The sequence below is a fragment of the Argiope bruennichi genome, chromosome 5, assembly GCF_947563725.1.
Source record: "Argiope bruennichi chromosome 5, qqArgBrue1.1, whole genome shotgun sequence".
Lineage (NCBI taxonomy): Eukaryota > Metazoa > Arthropoda > Arachnida > Araneae > Araneidae > Argiope > Argiope bruennichi.
In genome coordinates, this window is record NC_079155.1 from 84,413,405 (window position 1) to 84,440,741 (window position 27,337).

At 29.9% G+C, this 27,337-nt stretch overlaps 1 protein-coding gene across 1 annotated transcript in view; it reads right to left on the reverse strand.

Moving 5' to 3' along the window:
* The window catches only part of LOC129968738 (irregular chiasm C-roughest protein-like), a gene marked incomplete in the record, with an annotated part of 581,302 nt that overhangs the window by 67,431 nt on the left and 486,534 nt on the right, over positions 1-27,337 (reverse strand). Inside the window, 2 exon segments of the mRNA XM_056082936.1 lie at positions 5,339-5,531; positions 22,149-22,310. Of these exon segments, the coding sequence (XP_055938911.1) occupies positions 5,339-5,531; positions 22,149-22,310 (355 nt within the window).

Genomic DNA, 27,337 nt, shown 5'->3' on the forward strand with positions numbered 1-27,337 from the left:
GGTCGTAAAAAACTGCATATAATTTATTGCCTTTAGTTCTCTGTCCAAGCAATATTTTGGAAGCTTTTTTTTATTATTGTTTTTTTTCAGTATGGAGCCTCTGTATTCCAGAAAAGAACCTATTTCCTATGTGGAGTAGAATGGGGCAATCGTTTTTTATCAGCTATAACAGACCATTCGAAGTACATACATTAACAACGTTATGCGCTATTTCACAATATAGCAGTGAAGAGACCGTTAATGGAGAATGGACGGCATTGAAATCTGCAACCGATGCACGATATATATCTGCTACTACTACTTCCACTACTGCTTTTGTTTTCTTTATTATTTTTATTGCAGAAGGATTTTCAATGCATTTTGTTACGGATGAATTCTGCAATTAATCGCGAGTGAGAATTTCCGAGCTTTCGCGAAAAGAATGTCTTTTTCTTCTTTTTTTTAAATGCAAGTAGAAAATCTCGATTTATTTCAATGGCGATATCGTGGATTTTGAAGGATACAGGACATGATGCATAACCGAATCTATAAAGAGTAGCCATTTCGGCAGATTTAAATTTTCGCAAAAAGGATTTGTAAATAAAATTTTGTTTGTAATTTCATACGAATTGCTGGCTATTTGTTCGTCTGCTTTTTCTTCTGTGAATAGAATGGAATGGAATAATATTCTTTTCATTATGGTATGGAGGGAAAAGTAATTCCATTGGATGCACATAATGAATTACTTATTTAATTCAGACGTACAATTTTGAATAAATTAATGAAGTAATGACTTTAAATTTTATTCATTTATATATTTTAAGTAGTTTTATCTGCTAATGATAGCAAAGATAGCCACAGGCTTTTATAGAGAAATTAATGAAGTAATAATTTGAAACTTTATATATTTTAGGTTGCTGCTTCTGCTAATGATAATAAATGATAGCCACAGGCTTTTATACAGAAATTAATGAAGTAATGATTTGAGATTTTATTTATTTACATATTTTAGATTATTTTATTTTCTAATGATAATAAATGATAGCTACAGGTTTTTATACACAAAATCTACTTATCATTTGTAAGGTTAATACATATTAAATATAACTAGAGAATAAATTTGCTGCTGTTCAATTTGTTTTATTAAAAGAGTGTAACTTTTTTTTCTGAATGTTATCCTTATATTCGAAATGGCTACAGATAATACTAATTAATAATGATATTAATAGATTAAAGAATAGTTTCGAACGAATACTTTAATTGCAAATAAAAAATGAAAAAAAAAGGAACTAAAATTTATTATAATACTGTTAAATGTCTTGGTAGGTGAAATATTGTCACGTTAAAGTGTGTTTGAAATTTAGTGAGTTACATATCATGCCAAAAGATAGTAGTTAAAAATCTTGATGCAAGAAAATTAACAGAAGTTTTCAACATTATTTCATATGATATACCAACAACCTGAATGAAGTTATGCACAAAACTGTAATGGTAAATAAAGGTCTAAAATTAGCCAAATTTCTTTTCGTTGTATCACAAAATCAATCAGTTAGTGATTTATTTAAGATAAACAATTTTGTTGAGAAAACGGTGGATATCATGTTAATAATTTTTCAAAACCTATGTTGAAATGAAATAAACATTGCTTATTTGTTTCAAAATTATCATTTGATTGATTTAATTGAAATTATAATAGAAATTAAACTGAGTAACACAGTTTAATGTTAGATAAAAACAAAGGAGAACTTGTATACTATGTATATTAATATACAAATTATATAGATGATATAATAATGTGAAAATATCCACATTTTCAACATAATATAATATCCTTATTTATTAGACTCAAGGAATGAAATCTGTCCTCGAACATTTTAATGTCCAAATAATACTAATCTCTTTTATACTAATATTAATATTAATGTCCAAATAATAACTAATCTCTTAATACTAATATTAATATTAATGTCCAAATAATACTAATATTAATCTCTTTTACTATTATTACAAAATTAATTAATATATTTATTAATATCAATCCCATGCGGTAGATCAACAAAATAAGATATCAGATTAAATAATGAATTAAAAATACGATATTTTTTTATCGATATTTAAAATGGGGGATACTACTGGGCTATATTTAAACATACGAGTATTCAAACTAAAAAGAACTAGACAATTAATTTGCCAAGCATATTTTTAGTAAAATATTAACACCGTTAATGTATAAGCTATTCGAGGAAATTTATCAGTTATTCAGAAAATGTATCGCATCAGTTTTGCTGCCTATTTCACCCTGTTAATTGTGTCCAGAAAATTTTAATTGGATTATTTTATATAATAATAAAATGTAAGGTTCAAACCACAATGATTAGAAACGAAATGAATAAACGAAAAGCAAATACTCATTCCATTAACAAGTGAAAATAAAAAACCTAAATAAACATTAGACTTCCAACTGAGCTATTGACTAAGTGAATTACATAGACGGCTTTTGCTTTTATTAACCTCCGAATTTCCATTTCACCAGTTTTATTATTTAATTATAAATCATATTAGAGCTTCTGATCCAATTTTTGACATTGAAGAAATTGTCTGGGACATTAAAAATTACTGGAGTGAGTTTCACATATTACAACAGTGGGAATAAACATAAGTTAACCAAGAAAAACAGTTGTAGATTACTTCCAAGAAAGTCTCAGACAGAAAATGATGCTTTTTTTTGGCTAAAGGCGAGACATTTGAAATATCGATACCATCTGTGGTAGCAATGCAAGAATAATATTTAAGACTAGTCATCGACCAAGTCTGAAAGAGTTCTTTCTTTATATTCTTTCTTCTTTCTTGTGAAGCAAAGAAGTCTTTCTTCGGACAAAATTGTTTTATTGCATTATTCACACTTCATTATGCATTGTTCGGGGAATTGATTTCAAAATTTTCCCTCTTTTTTCCCCTATGCGAGATTCTAGTTCAGATGATCGGAGGGAAAAAAAATAAAGGAGTGACATGCTTAATAACGAAAATGGTTAAGAATGAATTAGGTGTTTAGTGGATAGGTTTTTGTTGAAATGTTCTTTAGATAATATTTGGTCCCTGATAAAAGATGAAATTTCTTTGAATAATTTTGGAACTGAAATGAATTATAGGATCATTTTACCATCAATTTTATGAAAAGAGAAGCTCTTTAAATTTTTTCAGCTATAGTTAAAATTTATTAATTTATGAGAAAATTTTTACAGCTTTTATTTAATATCAGTATTCAGAAAAATAAATAATTTAATGTCTAATATTAAATACAGAGTGTTCATTAATTATTGTCGGGGTTTCCGTACCTCATAACTTTCGAATAAAAAATATTACGCAAAAACCGATTACGTATTCGTAAATTACAACTCAAAGAATTTTATTAATGATATTAAAGTGTAAAGCCTGCACAATTTGCACTTTGTAGGCATTCAGTTGAAGGCGATTATGTATTCGTAAATTACAACTCAAAGAATTATGAATACGTAAATTACAACTCAAAGAATTATGTATTCGTTAAGTACAACTCAAAGAATCGCCAAAGTGCAAAATGTGCAAGCTTTACACTTTAATATCATTAATAAAATTCTTTGAGTTGTAATTTACGAATACATAATCGGTTTTTGCGTCATATTTTTTATTCGAAAGTTATGAGGTACGGAAACCCCGACAATAATTAATGAACACCCTGTATTGTAAAGAATGATTTACTTACAATGCCGACTTTTTTAAGTACTTTTGGCACACTTGAATAAGTTTCTTAATGATGAAATTATATTTATTGCCATAATTTCATTTTTAGAGAATTTCTTTAATTCATTTAGTTATGATAAATTCATTAAAAAATTCTTTAATGAATTTATCATAATTAAATTTGTTTACAGCGTTAATATCGATATGATTATATTAAAAAAAGCCAAATGCTTGTTGCAGAAAGTTTTTAAGGATGAAATAATGGCCTTTTGAAATTAATGGAATAATTATTCAATGGCCTTTTGTTGACATATTTTTATTATATCATTCAGCCCTATTTAAACTGAAATTTCAATTAAATAAAATTTAATTATCCTTTTATTTAACCTAATATTGTAGCAGTAAGTTTAAATCTCTTAGTTATAATAAAAATACTGAAAGATTTTAAGAAATTTATTTATAGCATTTATTTATAGGAATGGATATAGATTTATAATTTCGGTCATTAAAATATATAAGTAAATTTACAAACATGCTGGATATTTTTAAAATTAAGATCCTTTTTTTTTCAAGTAATTTGATTATTTGTCTGTATAATTCCTTTTTTCATTAACTGTATTTATCAGCGAGGAATTTTGGGACATATCTTTTTATTTTCACATCAATAGTTCGTTGCCACAATAAATCCGAAATTTTCTTTCACCAACAAAAAATATTAAATTTTTTTAATCAAATATTTGAATTATAGCCTTATTTATAACATCAAATGATTCATTATTTTCAGAGGCCTTTTAAAATTTAAGTAAATACTCTTTGCAAAGTTCCTCACCGTCTTCTAGGCACGTTATAAAGAAGCATTGGTTCTTATTCACATATCAGTTATGATATACCAAGTTTTAACAAAATTCTGCGCTCACTGTTATATCTAATTCTACGTTGGTAGCATTATCATAGTTATAGAACTAAAGATCTGGTTTAATACTATCTTTAGTCAAATATTTAGTGCTGTTTGAACTAAGTTTGAAAACTAAGAATAGTAAATAAATGTATAATATAACAGAATGAATATAACCACGAATAATAAAATATCTATTTAACGAGATAATTAAAGATTGTCTTCTTTCTTAAAAACACTTTTTGGTAACGAACGTCTTCAAAATGAAAAAGTTGTGCAATCAATGCAAGATTTAACAAGCAACAGTGTAATGATCCCCTTCTGATCTTTATGTATTTGACAATACATTGATGTGTGAATAAGGTGAAGCTCTTGGGTTTCATTGGAAGCTGATACCAGTAGATGCATTCTTCAGCTTCGTAAATGGCCATATATGAGTTGAAAGGAATTATTGAAAGGAAAGCCATAATGACCATAAAATCAACATCTGCAGTGAATCATATTCTCCCTCAAAGTGTCTGCCGTAAATCCTTTTTACACTGGGACTTTGACAAAGTACAAGGATTTGATATCCCTAAGGTAATCTGAGATATGACTTACCATTACAATTACTAGCTATATATTAATGGCCAAACGTCCATAGCAACTCAAATATGACCTCCAAGATCCTTCAGTTAATAAGCTAAAACCTTGAGCATATATAACTTACAAAGAAATGCAATAAAGAAATAGTTCGTACCTTCATCGTCACTGCCGACCATCGTGTATCTAGGGAAACCTCTAAGCTCTCGGTCTGATCCAAGACCGAATCCATCTCGAGTCCACTGTAAAGTGCCAGCTTTGTTGAGAACTCGGCACGGTAGGACGGCTGGTTTGCCTACAATTGCTGTCCGGTCTGCAGGTTCGATTGCGAATTCCTGAGGTGGTCGACTGCTCCCTGGAAATAAGAAATATTTTATTAAGATCTGCAAAAGAAATACTAGAATAGTCTTGATATAATGTTTCATATGCGAATTAATTGATTTTTCAACTTAATCCAAATTCAAACCAATCATGAAATATAGTTCTGTAAATACTTAAATATATCAGAAATTGCAAGAATGGCCGTGAGAGATGATTAGGAAAGTTATGTAATTTTTTGTACAGATGAGAAGTCATTATTGGTTAATAAGGAGAGGATAAATTTCGATGAAATGAAATGGTAGAATTATAGTATGTCTTCATAGTAATGAAAGGAGTGACATTATACTAATGGAAGACTATTTCTTCTATAAGTTCATAGACAACTTTTACGATTATCATTGCGTTAAACCAGCTGTAGAATTTTTTTTATTTCGTTAAATACATCTAGTTATATCTAATAATAATAATAATAAATAAATACTGAATTTAATTATTAATTTTTGGTCACAATATTAAAAATTGGTAAAGAGAAAATTACTTTAAAAAAATTCACTAGTCCTTATTACTACTAATTTTCCAGATGTTATTTAGCATTAACCGTTCCTCTGACTTTCACTTGGAGCCCTTTTCATATATTTGAAACTTCGCTTGCCGATCGGTTTTTAATGCCAAAATTTATTTTAACTTAGTTTATTTAGATTAACGTTTTGCCTTGAAATTACAAAAACATTCCTAAAGGATGGGATCTCGTAATTTTGAATCACAGAATGATTACGAAGACATCTCAAACAATCACGCCTTTTCCAATTTCCACGTCACATCAACAGGAGGAGGATTTAAAGTGTTCTATATTCACGCATTCTTGGTAGGCAAGTTTAGCAACTATAATGTTCAGCAACACGAAATCTGTATGAATTAGAATCTCATCACAATGAATTAGAATGAGCTGATAAGAAAGACACTTCCGCTGGCAGTCACCTCCCAAACTTCCACATCATACTGGTGTGAAATATTTCGCCCCCGATGTTAGATGTAAGGTTCATATATACAATGGATCAGGCGTGGAATCAGGTTTCGAATCCGGATCCTTTCGGTCCTGAGAACTAGATCTTATGATTAGGACACCATGGCATCCTTAGCGGAATCGAATGATAAATCCGCGCCTTTTTAGCGCTGGAGTCGAGATGTTTATAGCATACCACTATAGCACCAGATGATGTTACAGAAAAAAAAACACTAAAGAATTCTTCTAAAAACAATAAATAAACTATGTAAATTTTGCAAGTGGCAAAGGTAAAGCCTCGCAGAATTTTTCAACACCACTTTTTTTTGTTCTCAAAATAATTCATAAACATGCACTCTTTTCTCCAAACCCAAATGTGCTATTTTAAATTCTTGTGCAAAAAGATCGCGTTTCTGATTTATGTCCCCCAGAGAAAAATAAACACCGCGTTCGGGCGGGCGTTAAAAAAGTCGAGGGAATTTCCTAAGAAGTGGCCTCTGATGACGGATTGCGTCTGACTCATTACACATGTTGTAGACTGTCGGAAGTTTTGTCGTTATTTATTGTAAGGAATACACAGGACTCGATTTAGAGTAAAGAGTTGATGTTTCCTGTTATGCTAGAGAGTGAACTTTTGACAGGCTCCGATAAGCAGATACACTGAGGTGGAAGTTGGAGGAAATGCAACCCGCTCACGAAAGAACAACACGTGTGAATTACTACTTGGATGACAAGAAACAGTCTGCAATTTAGTGAGAAAAAAAGTGAGAGAAAATGAAATAGATCTTAGTAAAAAATAGCCATTCCCAAATGAGAAATAAGTCATTTTTTGGCGTAAATTTTATATACAATGATATATTTTGAGGTTCATAAGCAGTGTGCAAATTTCAGATCACGTCCCTAATTTTCGACGGTTACATAGGACTTTTTTAAAACATTTATTTAACGACCTTTTTTTATCTTTGTAATGACTGAATTTTGTAATCGAGTTTTAACCCATTTCCTTTCGTTATCCTCATTATAATTCACAGTTTTTATATTTGTTGAATTTAATCATTAGTTAATCATTGATTTAATTAAATTTCGATGCAAATCAGTGGCGCCATCTGACAGTGAACCCGAAAAACAATAGATCTAAAGATGAAAAAATCCGCTGTTTTGGTAATTGGAAAAACTGGTTTTAATTCTTCAATAAAATTGTATTCAAACATTTTTTGAATTAAGATTTAGCACGCGCGTTAAATTAAGATATGGAAAATGATTGTTTAAAGAGATCTATTAACATGATAGCATAGTCTGTCAAGAACTAAATTGGATAAAGAAGATAAATCATAACTTTATTAATATCATTAAGTAAACACGGCTTAATTCAATGATTGACATGCATGGTTATACAAGTCCTTCCAAATCAAACACCGACACAAGAGAGGCAAAATATTTCACTCTACCAAACGAAAAACGACGATTTTGGTGTGCACACGCAATTCAGCAAACACCCAGATTTGACCAGTTTAAAAGATTCATAAGTTCAATTTTTCCTTCTTTATAAACAGTCCGTAATAGGACACGCAGGACACCCCTATCTGAATATTCTTCTATCACGTTCCCGTGTAACTGTAACCGCGGTGCACACTTCATGGTAATTACTGCTCTGGTGTGTGTATCCCCTCTTACGACAAATTGCAGTACTTAGCAAATTGAAGCACCTTCTGGTCGATTCCGGTGTGCAGCAAGCGTTTAAAAGCCGGCAAGGCTACAAGAAAAGCCACTAACGATTATGAAACGCAAAATTCTGCACGGAATATGCGCTTCCCGCGAAAACGATATTTCGATGTCACGTCGTTCCAAACAAACGATTTAGTCTGTCATGTTCTTCGAGTAGGGCTATTCGTTTTCCCAGAACACGCGAAGAGTCAGGGGCTTGGCCAGAGAAGTGTTTTAAATTTGTTTAAGAACATTTTTAAAAGGGAACAGAGTGAAATAAGATTATGATGTTATTACTGAAATTTTTTCTAAAAAAATAACAGTGAAGCGATATTTTTTTATTAAAGTATTAAGTAGAAAAAAATATATCTTTTAATTAAAAATACAAAGCTCAAAACAAAATTTTAAATGCTTGAGGCTGCAATACGAAATACTTTAAGCACACTAGAATTTAATCATATTATTAATACATTCCGAGAGCTGAAATGATATTTTTTTTTTATGAAAACCATTTGTCAAAATTTTCTTACAAGTTTTTTTTTCACACCTCAATATTTTATAATTTTCTTTCGACATCCAAATTTTTGATTCAAAAATTATTTCTAGTATTAAGATGCTCTAATAAAATTCTGTTTAAAAAACATTTTTATTTTTATTAGCCTAAAAACTATTTTAAGGCCCATATTTATAGATCTTCAGGAAATTGCAACCAATTTTTTTTCTAATTCACTATCATATAGCTTCTCTGACGTAACAACAAAATTCAATTGAAACCAACCAATTAACTAATGACTTAGTTATTAAAATAATATGTTGTCATCAGAAACAAAAATTTGGAACTCTGAAACGTCAAAGTATAAAAGAAACAAATATGAAATTAATCCGCTAAATGAAAGCGTATTAAAAGAAATGATGGAAATATTTAAACTAGTTTTAAATACATCCAATAACCAAGATTTTATTGGGATAAAAGTGAATTATAATTAACAATGAATTCTAAAATAGTAACTACTAAGTATGCTTATAATTAGGGATTTATATTTAGTTACTGATAAAACGAAATACTGTTTTGATTTAGCAGATTTCCAAAAGTTTAAAAATTAGTTAAATTTATATTCCTAGCCAAATATTTCCCGAGCAATTAAATTTTATATCCTCAAATAAAATTTTATTTTTCATTCCTTAGATTTTCCCCCTGCAGTGCTTATTCAATTCTCATCTTTATCCAGTTTTTTTAAATACTAGTTTTAATTTATGACATATCGTGTCATATTTTAAATGTAATAAATAATAGCTTGAATATTAATATTTTTAGAGTTTGTTCACACCACAAGCTTGATATGAAATGAAATTTTTCATTCAAGATATGATGAGATAATGACCATATATTAACCCTATAGTGAATCGGGTAGCCATTTGACTATATGTTTTAATTTCCATTTATAAGCTTCATATGATTGTTTTAAAGGGCAAAAATGAGTGTTTAGAAATCCTTTCTTAAAGGCGTTTTGATAAAATTTCTAGAAAAGACCTGTATATGGCAATAATGGTATTAGAATTGGAATTAAACTATGAACTTGGAAAAATAACAAGATGGCTGTTATTTGAATAGTTCTACCATTAAAAATGCTATCCAAATATTTTTTTGAATTGTGAAACCTATAATCGTAAAAAAGGATTTATTCTTATTGTAGAATCGTTATAATGTGATTTTTGTGCCTGGGCTATTGCTTAACTCATAATGTAGCCTATTTAATTTTAAAAAAAAAGTTTCGAAAAAAATATTTAAAAAATTTTTTTAGTAATTTTTGTAAATTATATGCAGTTATTGAAAATAAATATTTTTTTTTTTTGTAAAATAATAAAAGTCATGCATTTTAGGGTTAATTAACGTATATCATATCGCATCAATTAAAAAAACATAAATGCAACTTTTAAAATCAATTTAAACTTTTTTGAAGGCATACATCAAAATCAAGAACCATAATCAGAGAAAATAATATTTAAACCACTGACAATCTTTTAAACAACAATCCTTATTTTACAAAAAAAAAAAAAAAAAAAAAAAAAAAAACACATACGCCATCACAACATGCCAAACTTCAATAATCTCGCCAAATTGGCTTCAGAACCCTAAGAAAAGTAGCAGAAGAATTTCCTGTATAAAAGCTGGACATTGAAAAATGTTACGGAAATAACTCCTTCCACCCAACACACGACAACCCAATCACTGATATGCTGCCAGTGATCTAAGAGTGTTAGGAATATAGATGGGAGATGTATGAAATTCGTTCGAAAGATGGGGGAGGGGGGAGCTTCTGTCAGCATTAAAAGGTTTCGCGGAAAGCTGAAATCAATGCAGATTAGAGAAGAACCTGGTTACGGTACACTTTCCCCCAACGAAAGCGCATAAATCTTTCCATTATGATGTACCCCCCATAACCATTTGTTATGAAGATGTATTTTGGCCATTAATGGCGGCTTACCTCACTTTATCCTAATGGTTCATTGTGTGTTTGTGCCGATAATGAGCGGAGAAGAAAGGTATGGTTTCTCCGACTGAGTCCATGACAATTGCCTGGGAATATGATAGGTATGTTTGTTGCCATCGGTGATTGTCAAATTATGACGGATGCGCGCGTTAACGTTAACTGTACCGGGTTGTACCTAAATGGGCAGACGAATTCGCCGTCTGGTAACGATGGGATAAATAAAATATTGAGTTTTAAAATGCTCTGGTGAAATAGGAGAGCAGTAAAGGTTCATATCTTAGTTTGGAAGAGATCTTGACAATTATTGTAATAGGCTTATGGTGCGAGGCATTGGGGAATTATGAGGAGCAATTATGCATCAAATAACGATAATTAGACACTATTATTAATATCAGATATCAAGAAATGGGTGCAATTATTTATTGTAGATAACAAAAGTTATCAAGACATAGTAGGAATTACTTATGGTTGAGAATTAATATTACTAAAAATGGTAGATACTATTTATAATTGAGAATTAATGTTACTAAAAATGGCATATACTATTTATAGTTGAGAATTAAAGTTACTAAAAATGGCATATACTATTTATAGTTGAGAATTAAAGTTACTAAAAATGGCATATACTAGTTATAGTTGAGAATTAAAGTTACTAAAAATGGCATATACTAGTTATAGTTGAGAATTAAAGTTTCTAAAAATGGCATATACTATTTATAGTTGAAAATTAACGTTATTAAAAATGGTAGATACTAGTTATAGTTGAGAATTAATGTTACTAAAAATGGCAGATACTATTAAGGTTAAGAAGTAATGTTACTAAAAATGGCAGATACTATTAAGGTTAAGAATTAATGTTACTAAAAATGACAGATACTATTTTAAATTGAAATTAGTGTTACTAAAAATGGCAGATACTATTTAAAATTGAAATTAGTGTTACTAAAAATGACAGATACTATTTATGGCAGAGAATTCTAAAGCTTTTAAAAATAGTTTGGATTACTAATAGTAGAACTTTAGTATGTTTTGGTGAAGTTAAAAAATTTATTGCATTACTAAAAAGAAAACAAATAAAATTCGAAGTATGGAAAAAGGGGAAGTGGTTTTATCATTAGCACATATAAATAGTTCTGAAAATGGAATTAATATGTTAGAAAGCAATTTTGATGGATTTAGACATAATTTAATTTGAGTTACCAGTAGTTGATATCCTTTATTATAAAACTAAAAAAAAATCTTTGGCTTTAAATATTAATTTTACAGGTGAATTTTTATAGTACATAAAATTAAAAACATGGCATCAGTCGTAGCGGATGTGGTCGCTTATAACTTTAAATGCAATATCATTTGTAGATGCTAACAACAGAAATTTAAGAATTCTATAAATCTAAAAAAAAATTTCTAATTAAAAATCCTTTTTCAAACTTATAAATATATGCAAGTATCAATTTTTATCGATATTAATTTGTTGACTAGTTTTTTTATACATATAAAATTATTAATTAATTTTATTAATTTCATATACAGTAAAATTCCTTTCGATAAAGCAACAACAGAAAACAATTGTGTTAGAAAGAATAAATCTTTTATTATTAATATTCAAAGGCTATTCCAGCATTGCAATGATAAACAAGTATTTTTATGATTCAAATAATTGTTTATCATCCAAATATATTCTTTTAAAAAAATTAATATGCGCATGTCTCTATTGTTATAATTTATACCTTATTTCATATCTATTTACAACTTAATCAAAACAATGTTGTGCGACGACTCAAAGAAGAAAAAGCATGAGAATCTCTATTCGAAAATTCGCTATTCTCTTATTTCAGAAAAATATCCAATTAGAGAGCAGAAAATATTTTCTATTCACAATAAATCCATAGATATGTTGGTTCTATTTATTACATTCTTATAAAAATATTCATTCTTATTGAAGCCGAAAATATCCCGCTAATTTAGCTACTTCCATTAACACTAAGAGTTAAGGTAAATTTTATCACAATACAATCACAGTGTTTCAATAATTATTAATTAAGTACAACTCAGAAGTTTATGCTGATTTCCTATACATATAATGAAAACGAAGAATAAGAATTTGTAATGCAAAAAAAAGAAGCTATGCCAATTTTTCTCCACTCAAAAATTCACCAATTCCTATTAGACAATTGGATTGAAATATAACTAGATAGCCTTGAAATTAAAAACAATTTACCACAGGAAATTTAAATTTATTGTTATCACTGATTTTATTTCATTGTACAAGCGACTTTTGTTTTAAAACTATGAAGAGAGTTTTTAAAAATAAAAAAGTTTCAATTTTAAAATAATGAGCTAAAAATAAAATTAAATGTTAACTTTTCTAAAACAGATTTGTATTGTTAAAATTTTATTCAAAAAAAGCATAAAAAGGCGTTTTTACTTTTGAGAAAGATTTTATCAATAACAATTAAATTAACGAGTTTTAACGAAAACAATGATTTTGAATCAGTGTTATCACATCTGCCAAATACATAGCACTCGATTCACTGAATTTAATGCCTAGAAGAGTTAAGAAATAGATGAATACTCAAAAAAATATTTAATTGAATAGGTGTGATTTTAATAATATTTGAAACCACTAGCGAAATCATCATTTAGCAAAGTAATAATAATGTACATTCAAATTTATTGTCTTAAAAATAATGAACATTAACTCATTTTGCTCTTATGGAATAAATTTTCTTTAAAAAGCATTTAGAATTGGACATGAAAGAATTGTGAATCCAGTTCAAATGTTATCTGTTTATTGATGAATCTGAATATTTCTTCTTACAACAAAGAATTAGTTAGGAAAACGACAAAATAACTTAAAAGAAGATTAAATCAGCTGTCCCTATCAAATACCCGTGGGAATACCATATTTAGATATATTGCTGATAAAAGATCATATAGTGAAACAACATTTAAGTAATTTATATTTAACTTCTCATTTGAAGTATCACTTGGCCTATCTTCGAGTTTAGTTTAGTTATATTAATGTTTTTCAAAGCAACATTAGGGCTATTTTGGAGCAGTCCTCGTAGTTTTGAACCGCGGTCAGATGATGAGGATGATACTTAAGCTGTCACCCCTCTCCACACTTCCACGCCACACCACACCACACCAGCGGGAGGACGTTTGGCCCCGACAGATTTAACGTGCACCAGGCCTGCTTACGCGACGGTTCTTCGGTGCAATCGGGTCTCGAACCTGAAACCCTCCAGTTTGGAAACGAGACCTTACCAACAGGTCATCGCGGCCCAGGCCTATTTTAGAAGAGCTATTATAATTGTGATGACGATGGTGACGAGACCCGAGCTGGTACCCATTCTCTAGTTTCTGACACTCGATGTCGGATTTAGCATACATCAGCCACTTTTATGGTGACGAATCTTTAGCGGAATCGGGTCTCGAACCATTGAACTTCCTATCCAGTAGCCTTTACAGGATTAAGAAATTTTACAATAAATAAATGAAAACCTTCGTAAAAAAAATAACGCAAATTTAATTCCAATGTTATATCAGCAAAAAAGGTGACAGTTCATTATGTTTATCTGCCATTCATTCGAAATGATGAGCAAAAAGAATAGAAAAATAAAAATAAAAATTCAAACGGAGCAAAACAATCGGGCAGCAGTTTCTTCAATACACGTCCATCCAGAAATTAATTTTTATTTCCTGAAAACCGGCAAACGCCAAATGTGATTAATGAGGTTTGTGAGTGCCAAATGTCAAGGCGGAAAAATAAATTATAAAGACTTCCTCGGGCATATATTCTTCAGAGGGAAAACTTATTTCGAACTTCTTTTCGGCCCAGAAGGAAGGAAGTTCTTCGATAATGTTAAAAGTATTGCCATTTTTAACGCTCAAAAGCGTCAAAAGTTTTCTTTCTTGTTCTACACAAACAATTTTTTTCCCCGCCAAAGATACTCCAAGCCCTTGAAGAGAGTTACGAGAATAATTACGAAAGCCGCCAACACAACATAAGCTCTTCACATGCTTTTCCTTTATTTCGTGAATCCAGGTCTGCTGAACAAATAACAATATGTTAGCACTCCTCTTTTAATATTTCTTTCTTTCTTTTTTTTCGAGATGAAGCAAACACTCATTGTTCAGAATTTGAGTATTTTTCGATTCAGCAGAGTTGTTCTGTTTTGTTCCTTTTTTTTTTTAAAAGGAAAGGAGGTGTTTGATGGTCCGGTTTTAAATCTGGAAATTTTGAGGAATGATTTCTCCGGAATTCTGACGGTTCAAGTCAGTTAGTTATAATGCTGTTATAGTTTTATAATGAATCGTGGTGTTGAGAAACTGAGTGAACAAATTCCTAAATTGAGCTAGGCAACATATAAAAAAAAATTTTGATTTTGATTTTTCTCTCAAAATCGGATTGGATCAAATGAGTTTTAGATAACCCGATCTATAGCAGATATCAGCATTTATGAAATAGAATACCCAGCTCAGCTTAGCAAAATGACGGGTTAATCTACTTTAACCCTTTAAAGGCACATTTTTTTCTAGTTATTTTATTTATGTTAGTTATGCTATGTTAGTTATTTTATTTATCTAGTTATTTTTTTATGTTAAAACATTTTTAGGCTTGAAATGAGAATAAGAAAAGGGATTCATTTAGCTTAAAATTAATTTGATAAATTTAATAAATTTAATTTGATAAATTTAATAAATTGAATTTGATTAATTAATTAATTTAATTTAATAATAATTAAGTAACACATCAAGACACATCATTTTGTGTAAGATAAAGAACTAAAGCATCTAAGTTTCTGTTTTTCTAAAAAAATTTGTCAGAACCTACATAATTTCATACAAAGATTGATAAATTTGGTGGGAAGCATATTTCCTACGGCCCTTGAAAGGCTTAACTCTGAATACTTTAGTTACTTATAAATTAAATATTGAGTGGAATATTATATGCATTTTTCATAAGAAATTTTTATGAGTTCAAAAAAAGAATGGTTTTACATAACTCTGACGAGAAAAGACCAGGAAAAATGGTACTTATTTATTTTTATCGGGTTTGTTTACCAATTTTCAGAATACGCCTAGGGCTCCATTTTTGAATTTCCCATACATCACCAAGCAGCATTATACATAAGATGCCAAACTGAATGCATTTTTAAGTATAATTAGCAAAATTCAAATTTCTCGAAGATCGTCAACTATCTTATAGTAACACACGACAATCATCATTTAAATATTGACTTATATCATCAAATATAATAACCGACTTCTGACCAAAATGAAAATAAATTCGAACTAAGATATTGGGCCATCATATGTTAGTGAAGATATCACTACAACCACAAAGCCCAAAACTCGACATTAGTCTCTAACTTAATGCTTTCTCACGGTCAAGACTTCCGCGCTTGCTTACCGACCTACGGAGATATTGATCTAGTCCACTAACTAAATCAACAGCGACTCCATTCCAGGTTACTATCAACAATCCCAACGGCCATCCTACCATTGACATGCGGCACATACACACAATCAAACTCACATTTGTCAGCCACGTTGAACCTACCCCGGTTCTCACCTACACCGAGGGGACGACGTTTGCAAACCAGTAGGTCCAATTGATGAATAAGTTAGCCATCGTGCTGGATCATCTATGAACGTGCTGTGGACATGGTCTTAGAACCGGAGTGCATTAGGCATTGGAAGCTCTCAACCTGCTTAAGGAAACCCTCATAACGATTCGTGTCTACAAAGAGACCGGAGGGGAGGGAGGGGAAGGTCAAAAGGGGGGAGGGGTTCTATGGCGAGAGTTATACGATACAGTCGATTAGGTCCCAGGCTGCTCAATATGCATGCAAATCCTTGAGCTGGGAATGCTTGCATTGGAAAGCCGCCGCTGAATCAGCATAACTCGCGCGTCCTTAGCTGCATATTACCGGGTATCGAGTTCGCCAGAGTGCGATTTGTTAAGGTCGGGGAGATATCGGGTCGATGCGTTTATTTCCAGCAGATATGAGCTGAGATAGAGGAGGAGGTATGCAAAGATGGGAGTGAGTGAGTGAGTGAGGCGGTATTTTTTTGGTGGCATGGACTCATTTTCTTTTTGAATGCATTCGCAAAAAAGCATGTTGGGGGATTGGCTGCAAGATATAGGGAGGATTTTTTTGGGTAAAAAAGTATGTTAAATAATACTGTTAATAATGGAGTTGAAAAAAAATGACGCATTGTTATAATTTTTCCGTTAACATTTTTGAATTACTGAATTAGTAGCAAAATGATATAATGATACCATATATTTAGATAAGCATTTAATTGTAAGTTAAGTACCTACAAAACTTAAGGGTAAAGGGTTGATACTTAAAAACTGTTTAGTGAATTATTATGGATCATTTTTTTTCTAAAGACTCAAATATATATAAAAATACCAATAAGACATTGATAAAAAGAAATTAGATACTTTCCATGATGCTTTAATTTGCCCACTTATAATTTGATACTATTTTTTTAAGTCTAATTTAAGAAATCTTTGGGTAAGAATCAACGATTACATATTTTCTGCGATGAACTTTTTAAAGCTAATTTATTTTTAAAAGCACTTCATGGTTAGGATAACCGTTAAAATAATCGAGAACACTGAAAAATATTTGTACCTGGGAAACCAAATTTCGCTAAGCATTTTTTTTTTGGTAAATTTGTAAATAAATTCTATCCTATGGCTCGTTTAAAGTTATAAGCGAAATCGAATTGAATCGTAAACGCGGGATAGAACATGAGAAAAATGCATGGGTGTCTTTAGCCCTAACCACTACTCCATCTCCGATACGTTTAAGTGGGTCATGTATAATCATATGTCAATACTTAGCTATAAATATAGTGTTTTCTCTTTTTTTGAGGGGGGGGGATCGTGTTTTTCCAGGAAAGACACCCATATAGACAAACTCAAGAAGCAAAACCTTATCTAAGTATAAAATTTGATCCAAGTCTTTATAACCATTTCCAAGACACACGGAATAAATTTATATTATATTATAAATAAGAATGGCTCGTTTAGAGTTATAAGATATACGCACATGAAATATTCGTACATGAAATTGTAAATTTACACAAGAAAACATTTCAGTATCTTATAAAAACACTGTTTTAGATAATTGTTGATTTAAAAAAATCTCCCAGTTTAATTATAAATTAGAATCTAAGAAAAATATGCTTAGATGACCGAAATGGAGGAGTTTTCAAGTTTCAATCACTAAGTAGAATCATTAACCAAAAACAGTGATTATATAAAATCACTGACTCGCCGATTCGTTTTAATTCGTATAAAATATAATTTTTTCTCTGAAGAGTCATTGTTTTAACATAATACAAGGATCGTGAAATAGAAATGAATGACAGGTAGAAATTCGATAATTCACATAAAGAGGAACAACAAAAGAAGAGAAAACTTAAAATTAACAAACTGTTAAATAAAACTGTTAAATGTTAAATAAACGAAAACTGTTAACACAACTGCTTTAAAAAACTGTTGATTTAAATCTAAATAAAGCCACCAGTTTCTTTCCAAATTAAAGAAGTAGAAAAATTATGGTGACGAATGTCTCAAAGTGGACTGCATTAGTTCTCACGTTTCAACAACTGAATCCATCAATAAATTGTAGAAAAAAATGAACATATGTTGTCAATTTGGTTTAATGCGAATCAAAATTAAACATCATTTAAGCAGTCAATTTGCCATGACACCAGGATCATGAATTAGCAGCTGTAGACAGACAGAACATCAATAATCCACAGCGCCACACACGGAGCCTAAAAAGTCGGTGGCAATAAATTTTGGTTCGACACAGTTCCACGTCGGGCAGTTCAATATCGGGAGAACAAAATTTAATTTTCACAACGATCCCCGGATTTAGCCAGTCAGTAAAGGGTGCCGCAGTCTTTTCATCCGGCTGACAGAGTCGGTGTCTGACTCCTATCTCCAACGGAAGTAGGGAAAAGAAGATGAATTTCCATTAATTAATAAAATTTCTCGTGGATAAAAAAAAAAGAAAAGAAAATCCGTTCGAGTCTGAATAGAGCATATCTACTTTGCTAAAGAGTTATGAGCCAACTTTTAATTAGTTTTTGATACGATACAAAGTTAGATGACACATTACTGACTGTTCACCAGCAGCCCAAATTTTCATTCTCTTTGGCGCATTTTCAGATTCAATCCTATTTTTCTTTTTATGAGGTCTTTTAGAGTTGGGGAAAAGAGAGAAAGCGATTTAAAATAAACACGTTTTACGGGGGGGCGCAAATTTCCAGTGTTATTATTACTTAAAATCGGATATTTAGAAGAATGGGGCAGAAGTGCTTTAAATGGCCAGCTAAACTGTTCCAAACTTAAGTGGATTGCGATTATAATTTAAGATAAGTTAATTGAACTGGAATTTAGGCATTCTTCTAGGAAAAGGAGAACCGTCTGAAAGAAACCGATTTCTAAGCACTAAAGCAAGCTAGGAAAAGATTAAATTTTAATTCATTCCCGTTTTCTTGGGACTGGTATAAAAGTTCTGGCTCTGAATCGAGTTTTATGACTCCAGCTCTGGAAGCGATTGTAAATTAAATTGACTTTCACGATGGGCTCCCTAATGCACTTTGAAAATGAAAACGTGAAGTTCATAGCGATTCACATGAATTGATAGCGGTATGATAGTTAGCAGTTATTAGTGAGATAGTTTAGAGAATTGGAAAAATTTTCATTTAATGAAGGTTTATGGAAATGAAAATCCAGACGTTTCATAATAAAATTAACATACCATTCTTATCAAAATGTCTGATGTTTCTTTTGCTTAGAAACGATGTGAAGACTGAAGTTCATTAACTTATACAAACATAAACGACTTTTAATTAAATATTTATTACGAAGATATTTCAACCAGAAGAATATGCTTTGAAATTGATAAGGGAAATCTTTTTTTTGTAAAATCAGAATTCCTGTCTATATAAAAAGGAATGTCAAAATCTGACATTTTTTTTAGGAAATTCTGCGCATATATATTCAAGTATAATTGTTTTCGAAATTTATACATTTTATGAGGTTTTTTTTAGAATTTTAAAATTTCATGATCTTATAAAATTGAAAATTATAAAATCATTTTCTTTTCCATCCGTAGATGGCAGTTCAATGGTTTAATGAGTAGCACCGAAAATTTGTTGTAGAACTTAATTACATTTATTACTTTTTATTATGATGAATTTTTAATTTAAAGGGTGTTTATTGGGATGCTGAAGTCCCCGAATATAACAGCCGTGAAGAGGGGTTGCATAATGGATGGAATATCCCTTAAATATCAAGGGCAAATTTTTTTTTGTTAGTTTGTTAAAAAATGTATACGAAAAGCTTGAACGACAGTCGTTTGTAACTGAGTACAGCATGGTATTTTTTAATTGTTTTGAAATAGCAGGTTTGTAAAGTTATAAATATAACTGCAAGTACTATAAAAAAAGTCAAACATTTATTCTTCAATTTAGTTTTAAATTAAAATTAAACATTTAAAAAACTGCCACTATTTATCGAACTTCTTCTATACTTCAAATAAAGATGTGTTGTAATTAAGTTAATTAATTAATTATAAAATTAAGAAAACATCTAAAAGGAATTATTGCTTATTATGCTATTTAGTGTAGGATTAAAGTTATTTTAAAGAAATATTTTTGTCAACTTAAATTATCAGAACAGTTCTTTTAGAATAGAACGAATAATTTTAAATAGAACAATAATTAATTTAAACTGATTTGATTTTTAGAATACAGAAAAGAAAAAGATAAAATTTCAGCAAATGTAAAAAAATAACCCCTCATTAAATAACTATCTACATTTTGACACAGAAAAATATGGAATAAACAAGAAATGTCTATTTTATTTACAAATAAATTCCAGTAGGATACTGAGTACTACTTTTAGTAAACCGAACCACGTTATGTGAATCACATAATGGAAAACAGAGCTTGAAAATGTCGAATTAAAAATAAGTGAAGTAAGTTGGAGAGGATTCTAGAAATGGAATTATGTTACCATTTCAGCCTTCAAATAACGAGTTCTTTCAAATGCTACAGAAGCAGATAGAATAAGCAGTAAACACACGAGTTCAAATTGCACTTATTTCTCTTATTCAACAATTCAAATTGAACAACCTGTTCGAAGAGCTGTTGCCATTCTACCGAAACCAATTTCTCTTCAATCTGCCAAGAAAATTACTAGTGATCGGAACTGAAAGGTAAAGGGTTTTCAGAAAAAAACCGTAAGAAACGGTTTTCTGATTATTTCATTGATTTCTTTTTGTTTCCACTGTAATTCGAAGACGTATATAAGTGAAAAAAAAATATAAGCAAACAAGAAGGTACATTTGGTATTCACTTTATTTCTTTGAAGTGGATTGTGGATTTTGGAACAAAACCTCCACCCTCTTTCCATGTAAATATTATGATTTATTAAAATTTTGAATATCTTGGATGCTATGTAAATTCTCTAGACGAATATATAGGTTATGAATATGTTGGATTCTATGTGTATATGTTAGTACGTTTTGATTTAATGGTTCGTAGTACAGAAATATACAGATCTCAGTTAACTTTTTGAATAAAGTAATTTAGCGTTTCCTTTCTTTCCTTGATATTTAAAAAAATTTAAAGCCTGTATAGATTGATGCATGAATACACAGACATAAAATAACTAAATTATAAAATATTTCATACTATAAATTTTTTTAACCCCAAATTGATGGTAAAAGCAATCCGAGTATCAGACAATTATTACACAGTTTCAATTTTCTAATTTTAAAACTTAAAATAATACATTATTTTTAAAAAATTAAAGTGTCATTAAAAATATAAAGTGCTGATATATTTTGTATAAAAGAAATAGCAAATTTGAGTAATAACCATGATTTCATGATACGGCATCTGAATCTGCAAACGTATTGATGTAAAGTACAGTATAAAAGGTACAACAGGGAGCTAAAAAATGTTTCAGTAAGGAAGAACGTCCGATTTTTAGTTCTAAAATTATATTTTGAATCCTGTTTAAATGCAGAATCTTATGTTTTTAGAATAAAAAAATTGCTGCATATATGAAACCATTCCAGCTTTAAATCACCTTCAGGTCTACAAAGAATCAACAGCATTTGTTTCAGCTCAAGTTCTTAATCATAGCAAACAAAAATACTTAACGACCATTAAAATATTTCTCTTTTCTGATCATTGTGTATTTTTACATGTGTACCTTTGTATATGCATGTAAATGGGGACAATAATTTTTTTGTGGAATGGTTTGAAGAAAATTGTTTTGTACTAGATGACAAACATTTCAAAAAGATTATCTTGGCAACTGATGAAATTAATTTGGATGATGACAAAATAATAAAGTGCCATGCAAAACAAACAAAAAAAATGATGTAAATTATGATAAACGTACTAGATCTTGAGGCTGGTGTGTTTTGAGCGATGACTTTTGGGATGCATTCTTCCAGGAACACAGTAGAAATAAATAGGATTGTCATTATATGGAGCCGAGGTAGCTTTGAAAGTCTCCAAGAAAACCACCTCCTGTAGCTTATCGTCCTCCACATTTTTGACTCTGAAAAACAAAATTCAACCTGAATAACCTTGTAATAAAAAGTTAAAACAACATAGAAGCAACGGTGTAGGAATAAAATAAAAAAATTCTAACAAACCATTTTAACTCATTCACATTAAATGTATCATGAACATGCCAGTCAGATTTAAATAGGAGAAGTGAAATCAGAACACAAATAATAAGGTTTTCAACATGACAATGCTTATAGGTTAAGCATACTGTTTGCAAATTGCATACGAGTACACTTGAAAATAAAACAACCCATACCGTTGGAACTAGGGCTATCGAATTCGGGATGTAATTACTTCTTGGTAATAGATGATCAATAAGAAATGTTAAAAAATTAATAAAAGTTTCAATTAAAAAAAAATTAATCAAAATATTAAAGTATTTTCTTATTGATTTCAAAGTATATTATTCCAAAAGTACCATTTTTGTACCATTTTAAAATTTAAAAATAAGTTTTTCGGAGGCATCGGTTTTTATTTTCGTATAGTTTTTCTCCATTTTTAAAAATAGTCTAAAATGTATTTTAATTAGTTTTCATTGCTTAAATTACTGCATTTCATTGCGACGTTATTAAATAGTTTTTTATGCATATCATCGCTTTTATATAATTAAGAACAAATTTTAAAAATTAAGATAGATGGATCGATATAAGTTTACATATAAACATCGATACAAAATAAGTTTCAAAATAAATTTATTTAAAGTGTAAGTTAATTGAAAAATAAAGTAAAAATAAGATTCTTTTATAACCCATTTTCAAATAAATCTGACGTGAGCCAATTGATAAAATGAAAGAAATGAAAGATTGCGTTAAAGTTCATTAAATTTTTTATTAATATTTTAAAGTTTATTTTATTGTACTATTAATTTTAATTGTATTACTGTGAGAAGGCAATATTTAAGCAAAATTCTTAACTTTTTAAAAACTAAAAGTAATTTAAACTTATATTGTAAATGAATATTTGGCGTATTTTCATTCGATACCGAAGTGCATCACTTTACAATATTTAATATTGTAAATATATTTTTTTTTGTTTGGGTTATATTTTTCTGCAAACGATAAAAGAACAATATTATGATTTTTATATCCTTAATAAAGCAGGTTCAACTGGATAATATGTATTGCAATAAAATGGATAAGTTAATATATAATTTTTAAAAAGGTATCTGTTTGAATTTAATACAGCATTTCACACTGTGCCGGATTTATAATGTGTATGCAAACCTAAAGAGGATAAGAAAATACAAAAACAAGAATGTAAAATATTTTAAAGAGTTGCTCATTAATATTTAACTATCAACGTTTTGAGTATAAAAATAATAACTAAACACATGATTAAAAAAAAAAAACCTCGAATCTAGTGTTTTCATTTAATATTTTGAAATTAAAAAAAGTTCTAATGTGGTAAGCAATTAATAAGCTAAAATGTCTTTGATTGTAATTAACTTTTCAGAAAATTTAATGAAAACCAAGCCCTCCCTAACCGCATTTAACATTTAAAATTTGGTAGAAAAATAGAGGTGTTGACATTTGTAAACCAGAGGGGTTTTATATCTCCAAGAATAGTCAGAAAAATCTTCAAGATTATTTACAGACTTCTTAATGAATACCCTCCAAAAGAAAAATAATCACTTTCCATCTTATTAATTGCCATGTCTGTAAACAAGTTTTGAATGCTTATTTTGCCAAGATAATCGTTATCTGACAAACTTTTTTTCTCTTTTACTTCCTTTCTGGCGCAATTAAAGATTACAAATGTGATTTTTACGTGTTTGTTAACTTCCTGGGCCATTTATACAGACTTTCTGTAGTAAACTCTCCCCGTAAAGCCATAAAAGAGATCAAATTTTTATTCCTAAACCAAATACTGCTTGATGAAAGGCAAAACAAAGACACCCAAGATATTTAGAAAGAAAGAAAGAAGAAAAGGGAAAGAAAGAAAAAAAATAAGAAAAGAGTCAAGATAAATTTCCACGAAGCGTTCGCCTGTTAACAATTTTAAGAAGACAAACTCTCCAACTGATAAGACAAAGTCAGGAAACGTGCAGTTATATTTAATTAGTTCGAATTAAACAATGATGGTAGCTTTAATTAAGAGATCTGGCTTTAACCAAAACTCGACTGGATTTGTTTGTCCAAAGGCTTAAGGGGGAGGATTTTCCAACAAAACAAGAAAGGAAAAGGTTCTGTTTTAAGAGGCAAGTGTTTTGAAGGGTTTTCTTTAAAGTACCGATGATTGTCATGGATATCTTTTTTTATTTAATTTCCTTCTCTTCGCTTTTTATTTACCTAAGATTATCACTACAAAAAAAAAAGTGAACCCCGCTTGAACTGTAGTCATTTATTTGCGAGGCACTGCCCTGTAAAAATTTCAGCTCAGCGATAGAGAGATACGGAAATGAAACGCTATCTTGGAGGGGGAGCACAAACTAATCAGTTCACTCAGAAACGCAGATTTGGGTGTAAGTAAGAAGATCGGCCGTTTTTAATGAGAAGATCTTCTTCTTTTACTCGATCTTCTTCATTTACAGCATTTGCTTTTAAGGAGGTAAAAGTCCATTTGTAAACAAGAAAGGAGAAGCGATATTGAAACGTTTCGCTCGTTGATGAAAATTCTTATTTAATTTTACTCTTCGGTGCGAGGATCTAAGTGTGTATTTAACGAAGGCTGTTTGAATTTAAGAAGCAGAGTATTTTTTTTTTCACTATAAAATTGCAAGTGTAAATATTTTTCGTTAAATAAAATTTAGACTAAGTTACGGTAATGAGCAACGTTGCCAACAGAACGAAAGAAAAAGTGATCAGATGTTGGAAACTTTTTAAAATTATTTAAAGTTTAAAGATTTTTAAATATTTTAATGCTTGATATATATTACATATTTAAACACTATATGAGATTTTCGAATTATAAATTTTAATGAAACATCTAAAAAAAGCACTAAGTGAATCTTACTTGCCATAACAAGCTGGGTGACAAATTTATGATGTCTTTTATATTATTTATAAAAGAAATAGCATCATGAAATTGGAGTTCTTGTTTAAAAAAGCAAATTGCATGATTAATAGCAAAGTTTCAAACATAAAGGTTCACTTTAAAGGTATTTAATTCATTATCGTGGAAGCAATTGAATGACGTTTTTTTAGGAGGCATTAGAATTTTGTAGTCACCTTCCATTTTAAGCTGAATTTGAATAATTAGTCATAATATTTATCTAAAAAAATTTTTTTTATTATCTCCAATTGTTAATAACTATAAATTTTCGATTTAAAACTTTTTTCCCTACCGTTTATTAATTTATAATTATAATGGTGATATTAATAGTTATTCATACTGAAATAGAAATATTGCGAAAAATGTTGATTGTTTTATATATGCATCAAAGATTTGCTAGAGTGAAAATAATTTATAGACCTTTTTCGCATATGCAATTAAAGAATTTGTCAATTTTAGCGAAATCAAATATCGAAAAAAAAAAAAAAAAGAAGAAAGATACAAATTATATACAAAAATAAAGAAATTTGCGAATGTCTGTATCTAAAATGCAACAATTATTTTGTAGCATTAAAATTTTTAAACGGACTTGCAAATTATCAAAGAATAACTACACTAACGTGTACACATATATATTATGCAACAAAATATCTTGTTTAGTTCTTTTTCATGCGTAAGACAGTATCAAATATCTATCGTTAAAGATTTTATGTACAAAATGCTTCTCAGTTCTATAAATTCTAAAATTGCATGTTAACCACACGATACTTTGTAATCGCAATTGCAAAGTAAGTTTGTATTTTAAACTAAACTCACCGATTTACATTGAAATAAAAATATAATGGTAAATAAATACAAAGTTACTAAAAGGGAATTAACATTCCATTGCACAAACGCCTCGCAAATACACAATGCTCACAGTGCAGAAACACACGACAATTAAACTTTGAAAATCCAAGCAAAGCGATATAAATTTTTTAAAAGATAAATAATTCCCCCGTTAAGTTAAGCTGGGCCGCCATAAAACAAGGTCCATTTCAGCCGGACCCGGATTAGTAAATCAGATCTTTGCACACACAGTGGAAACATGTAGCAGCTTTTATGTCCCTTTCCTGCGCTGTTTTCAATTAGGGAAAGAACGGCGAGAATCGGCAGCACATCTATTTAGAGGGCCGAATGTGCCCTGCTTGGAGATTGCCGTCCGGCTGGACGGATTACTAGTCCGGTCACGTAGGGGAGATTGCCGGAGAAACTTTCATGGGACCTTAAATAAGTGACCCGTAATCGATAGCACAGCAGCAAGGATTTTTGTTACGCTCCGCTGATAGTAGTGCCCGGGGTTTTGTTGTGGTCATACAACCCTTTCTAAAGGGATTCGTTTGAAATGTTTAAAGGGCTAAACGGAAGCAGTTAAGTTTTGATGTAATGGTGGGGTGAAGATATGATAGATTTAATGGTGGATAAAGCTTTTCATTTTATATTTATGTTCGAATTCAGATAATGAAAAGGTTCGGAGATAGTGGAAATTTTCGGCGTCAGTCGGAAGAAAATGTATGTCTGGTACCTTTTGAAATGTCTGCTTTATGGTTGTACGGATTCAAGCAGATAAGACAGAAAATCTCGCATTTCCAGAAACGAAACGGGCACTTTATGATGCTCAATAAGCTTACACTTACTAGAATTCGAATAATTAAAATTATATTGCCAGTTTGAGTAGTACAACATGCTTGCATTCACAAGAATTTGAAAAATATGTAGAACTCAACAACAAGTATTAAAGTTTAAGTACTGAAAGTGTTATATAGTACTTAAACTTTAATGCTATAGTTAGTTAGTGTTATATAATACTTAAACTTTATTACTATAATTAGTGTTATATAGTAAACTTTTAGTACTGTAGTTAGTTAATGTTATATAGTACTTACGCTTTAATACTTAAGTACTATAGTATAATTTATAGTACTTAAAGTAAATTCAGTTACATATTATAGCTGTATTTTCATATGTATTTGGGTAACTAAAAAC